At 40.7% G+C, this 5519-nt stretch overlaps 2 protein-coding genes across 2 annotated transcripts in view; one reads left to right on the top strand and one right to left on the bottom strand.

Annotated features, from left to right (window-relative positions):
• Positions 1 to 603: 603 nt before the first annotated feature.
• On the top strand, positions 604 to 5186 carry LOC118422856 (histone acetyltransferase KAT5-like). Its single transcript, XM_035830673.1, has 8 exons — positions 604 to 696; positions 776 to 854; positions 1381 to 1449; positions 2183 to 2328; positions 3474 to 3527; positions 3677 to 3763; positions 4121 to 4165; positions 4941 to 5186. Exons 1-8 carry the CDS (start codon positions 658 to 660, stop codon positions 5184 to 5186), a joined length of 765 nt encoding a protein of 254 aa, XP_035686566.1. The 5' UTR covers positions 604 to 657.
• Positions 5187 to 5230: 44 nt separating this feature from the next.
• LOC118422835 overlaps positions 5231 to 5519 on the bottom strand; it is an 11825-nt gene continuing 11536 nt past the window's right edge. The window contains exon 13 of the mRNA XM_035830622.1: positions 5231 to 5304. Coding sequence (XP_035686515.1) covers positions 5231 to 5304 — 74 coding nt within the window. The remainder of the gene's footprint in view (positions 5305 to 5519) is intronic.

The raw sequence follows: 5519 nt of genomic DNA, 5'->3' as shown, positions 1-5519 counted from the left end.
TCTTTTGGCTAGCCTTTCATTTCTTCGAGAAATTTTGCCTCAAACATTTTAGTGTAAAAAAAAGTGTTGTTACGTTATGTTATCCACCAACATCTCCCTAAAACATCATACTCTTGCATGTGTGAAGGACTTGTTCAAACATGCCACATACAGATGTTCCTGACTTAATCTAAGGAGTTATATTACTTTTTCTTTGGTGATCGCAAGTAAAAAAACACAGTTTGGTAAACGCTGCTGCAATACATTATTTTTAAAGTGAATGGTGTATGCACACAAAGTCCTCAACCAGGCCTGGATATCTGATGAAATCCATGATCACACATGACACAATCAAGCTATCAAAAGTGACAATCAATTTGGCTTATTATACCTGCTCTCTAGTTCTACTGGTTCTACAGTCTCTTGTTTGATAACGACGCCGTCCGTTGAGTCCTGTTCCATCTTGAATTTGTCGTTTCCTTTTTGTGATGAGGACCATCAAATCACCTACTGTGTACTGTGTGTACACCAAAAGCGTTTTCTCCTATGAACTCAAGTAACCTCTTTACCTTTGACCCCGTTTAGCCTCAGAAATGTGAAATAGCTGCTGATTGGTCAAAATATTGTCCCTACACCAATCAGACGAGTTGTTTTATTTTTTACAGCTCACTATCCAAGATGGCGGACGACAAGGAGAACAAAAAGATCGGACTGAAGGTTTGTGCGATTTCGACGCGTTTCTTGCCTTAATTTCACAATTGGTGGTCTAAAACTAATCTCCAATGTTCTTTTGCAGACCACGCTTGATATGGTGGTGGAAGGATGCCGCCTTCCCGTGAAAATGAGCATTCTGCCAAACGAAGAAGAAGAGTGGCGTAAGTCAGACTCACTGAACCATGATTTCTTGTTTGTTTATTTTGATTCATATGCAAATCAATGACATGCCAGCGTCTTGGTTCCTGACTGATGCAAATTGTGTAAAAAAAATTTTATATTTCACTAGGGCAACATGTATTCGGTTGTTAGTTACAATCATCAGGTATCATCAGGTATTATGAAATTTTCATTAACGTTGTCACAAGGAGTTGCAAAATTACAATTATTGTAGAGCTCATAGCCATATAGGTTGCCATACATAATCTATTTGTTAGTTAGACCCAGTCCAGGAGTAACGATGTTGTATAAATTTTGCATATCTGTGTGTATGCTTGTGTGTATTTTGTGTGTGTGTGTGCGTGTCTGCACTGCTGTTTTTGTATGTTCTGCCAGAGAGCGCAGCTGAGTCTCGAAATTGTTGCTAGAGGGTGCTTTCCGCCATCTCTGATTGCTTGCTTTAATATTGTTGTACATGAGATGTCTTTGTTTCGAGTGTAGACTCTGACTCAGCATGTTTTGATGCAGCACTTGCAGAAATTCTCAGCCGGAAGGAAGAAAAGGGGAAGCTGGAATTCTATGTCCACTACATTGACTGTGAGTATGTGACAGACTGGACTTCAAGTGAAGTTATTGTTATGGAACAGTGGAATTATTTAGAAAACGTCTTTGAGTTTTGAAAACCAGTTTGTGGCACCACTATCAAAAACATTTTTAAGTGTGACTGATAGGGCTGTGTACCTAAATACCCGTACCTGTAAAATCGTTAAGGTACAGGTCCAGACCTATACTTCTGTATACCTGTACCTGTACCTAAACAAACTAAATCACTGTTGAACACCACTTTTTGAGACTAAAGATAAGTAAATTCCAAATCAAAGATGGCAATTGTGATAATCGTGCAGTTGAAAATTAAGAAAATTTTGTTTTGAGGTTCAAATAATTAAATTCTCATACAAATATGACAATTCCTCACTTAAAAACACAGTTTGCTACATTTATAACTTATGGATATTGGATCAAACTTGCTTAGGTACAGGTAAAGGTCCGGACCTGTACCTAAACCCCTGTACCTGTACCTGTACCTGTACCTGAAATTTCTTTAGGTACACAGCTTTAGTGACTGACTGTTAGTGTTGAGGACAGTTGCCTTGATGGCAATATATGTCTTAGTGTCATGCCACGAAAAGTCATACATATCAATTGTAACCTATCGTAAACTTTTTCTGCAGCTTCATACAATAACATACACATGTGTATCATCTGTGTGAAAAAAAGAAGATTTATTACTTTGTTCACATATATTGTTTCTCCACAAATATCCGTGCAGTTAACAAACGTTTGGATGAGTGGGTGCTCCCAGACAGACTACGGGTGGAAGAACTCCAGTTTCCCAGGAAGGACCAGAAAACACCCCAGAAGCAGACGTCATCTGCAGCCAACTCTCGCCCCACCACCCCTGATCGGGAACTCCAGGTTCTGTCAATGTTACATTCATGTTATCAAGCACTATTATAACTTTCTTCCAATTGTACTGTGGATTTTACATTTATTGTCTTACATCATGTAAAACCAGGGTTGGACATGTTTTCTAAAATCCACTTGTCCTATCGGGCAAGTACACAAAAAAATATTTGCCCAAACCTACTTATCACTCACCCAAAATTTACATGACATTTTTCTATGTATTTCACTTCTTGTCATGGATTCTTTTATTATTGGCTCTTTCTGAGTTGACCAATGCTTGATGTCATGACTGTGAAAAGTGAATACATGTAGTAACAAATTCTCACTCGTGGAAAAATCTTACTTGCCCAATCCGGACAGCAGGGCTCTAGCCAGCTCGAAATTTTTTTCCGTCAGCCAATTCCCATTGTCGCGAAGACACTATTCCAGGAGGTAGAGAGAGTGAAATGATCTTGAAAAACGGGTTTTAATGAGATTATCGTATGCGAAAGGGCACCGACACACATTGTCAACAATCATAACAATAGCAAAACAAACAGTGTGTGGCTTTTACAGCCATGGACGGCGTCCCCAAGCCGCCTCTAGCTTCCACCAAGGAGCTTTTATCAGATTTTTGTCCGTCAAGGTTGACGGATTGGTTTGAAAATTTTTCCGTCACACGCAGCAAATTTCTGTCAATTGACGGAAAAACGGACGCTGGCTAGAGCCCTGCCGGACAGGCACTTTCACTTCCCCGGGACAATGGTACTAGTGGACTTGTCAAACCCTGATAACTTTGTTGTTAGTAGCCAGCATTGTGCTTCATTTTCTTGATGTTACTTAGCTGTAATACAGCTTCCATTATTCTACATGTAACATGTTAGATGGCCTTGCCTTCTTCTTGACCAATCCAAGTGGTTGACTTTGGAGGAGGTGACTGGAGGTGAAGATGTATCACATCAATGTGTGTCTAGGTTACAAGTTGTATTGTAGTCAGACTGTAGTGTAGTGTGTATGTTTTAGTTCCATTTTCATCACCACACCCGTCACCCGCCATCCAATGTCAACTGTTTGTCATTTTAGTCCTCCCTGTATATCTTGCAGTCACAGTTCTTGTCATCATTGCATGGTAGTGTATATTTCAACATGTTTAAATAGAAATGTCATTTTTTTAGGAAAAGAAGACCACAGTTGACCGATCAGAGTCAGACAGTCCAAGTCCTTCCTTGGTACCTTAGTGTCAACCCTGAATTTGTTTTCTGTACTTCCCTGTTGTTTTGTTGAGTATATCCTTTTGCAGTGTGTGCTTCATATTGTGAGAGCTGCTCAACTTGTACGTGTGTCATTTTTAACATCTTCTGTTTTGATTTTGTTGTAGCTCTCCAAGAAGTTAAGCCTCCCCGAGCAGACCAGCTCTCCTGCTGCCAAGCTAGGAGGGCAGGGGCAGACTCCACAGTCACAGACGGTAGGTATAGAATACCGTAGCAGTGGGTACTTTTTCTTTGTCAAAAACATTAACCATTATTAAGACTGGGAAACTGAAAGTGAAAAGTGTTCACTCTTGATTTTCTACTTTCTTGATTGTGTACAAATGACCTTGATATTGATGATTGTTAAGAATGGTGATACAATTTATATTACTATATATGGGACAGAGTAAAGCTTACATGTACATTTCCTTTGTTTGTGTGTGATGCTTGCATATACTCAAGTACGTGTCCATGTAGATATGTTGCCACAATGGTGACAAGTGTTGGCTTTAGCATACTAAAGCTTATGACAATACTGTATTACATCATTCTTCTTTGATTCCCTTTTGCAGAAGTCCAATGCAGGCAGGAAGAGGAAGGCAATATTCCTTGATGAGGTACTAGAGAAGGAAATAATTTGCACCTTATGGACAATGCTAAAAGTGTTACCGTTTGATATTCTGTAAGAGATTGAAAGGATTGACACGTGCATGAGTACTAAAATGCATGTTTGATCAAACATTTACGTTCTGTTGTCATGGCAGACATTAATGGAAAGATTGTTTCATGCTTCAGAGTGTTGAAATGCCTCAGCCTTTACATGTGTGTTTGTATTTACAACTGAGTGGATTTGGCTCTACTCAGCACAACAAGTATTTAGAGTGTTGATGTTTGGGATATGAGGCATGGTTCTTTTTTCTATTATGATTCTACTGTTATGGAACTGAGGTGAGCCACACATATTTGTTACTCTCTGGATATAGCATCGTGTCTGCAAGGTTGTTCTCTGGTTTAACAGAATCTGGTCCTTTTTCACAGTATCAGCACTGTCTTCTTAAGGACTTAGAACCTTGGGTGGTAGAGTTGAATATGCATCATCCCATCTTTGCTAACTGGTTACATGTTTGAAAGTGAAGCAAAGTGAGAGCTCTTCACTATGGTATCTGTGACTAAAAGGTGCTCATTAGCCCTGCAGCTTTTCTGCTGTGCTGTCATTTCAAACATTAAGAAATAATTATGACAACAAATGGCTGGTGGCTTGGGTTATCAATATCATGTTTCCCTGAATGTAGACATCAATATGTGTCCATGTATATCTTTAGTTTTAGAAGAAGTATGTCATGTGCAGAAGAAGAAAAACCCAACCTTTACTGACAAATGTTTTCGATGCAGAAGCAGGACTTACCGCCTGCATACTGCAACTCTTTGTCATCGCAGGACTCCCAGGATGCACCAGCCACGCCCCAGCCCAGTGCCCCTCCGCAGCAGCCCCGCCAGACGGGCAGCATGTCGTCCTCGCACGATGAGAACATCATCACGCGCATCAAGAACATCGAGACAATAGAGCTGGGCAAGTACCGCATCAAACCGTGGTACTTCTCTCCTTACCCACCGGTAAGTATTTGTACTCTAGTCTAGATGGTGTTCTTGTTAATATTTTACGTACTTACTTACTTACTTACTTAGTTCGAGCTCCCACTCAAACCGATCCAGACAGGCTCCTCCACAGCACTTGGTCCTCCATGGCCCTTTGTTGCTCTTTAGTATCTGTGTTGCTACCTAGGTTGTCTTATACCCCCCTCACATTAGGCGCGATTCGATTGGAAGACGAGTCTGCGAGCTCTAATTTACGAGGAGGCATGACCCCGCTGCCGACGAAGAAATGGCAGAGGTCCACCCTTCCTGTCAGGATCATGCCTCCTCGTAATTTAGAGCTCGCAGACTCGTCGTCCGATCAACGCCGGCGAAGCG

Source organism: Branchiostoma floridae, chromosome 1 (assembly GCF_000003815.2).
Source record: "Branchiostoma floridae strain S238N-H82 chromosome 1, Bfl_VNyyK, whole genome shotgun sequence".
Classification (NCBI taxonomy): domain Eukaryota; kingdom Metazoa; phylum Chordata; class Leptocardii; order Amphioxiformes; family Branchiostomatidae; genus Branchiostoma; species Branchiostoma floridae.
This window is presented reverse-complemented; position numbering and strand designations above follow the sequence as displayed.

Bases quoted from the DNA above. Each gene is read 5' to 3' on its own strand.
- LOC118422856 (XM_035830673.1), top strand. From the start codon at position 658: ATGGCGGACGACAAGGAGAACAAAAAGATCGGACTGAAG. The intron at 1,450-2,182 runs GTGAGTATGTGA...ATATCCGTGCAG, and splicing joins CTATGTCCACTACATTGACT to TTAACAAACGTTTGGATGAG. The intron at 2,329-3,473 runs GTTCTGTCAATG...TCATTTTTTTAG, and splicing joins CCCCTGATCGGGAACTCCAG to GAAAAGAAGACCACAGTTGA.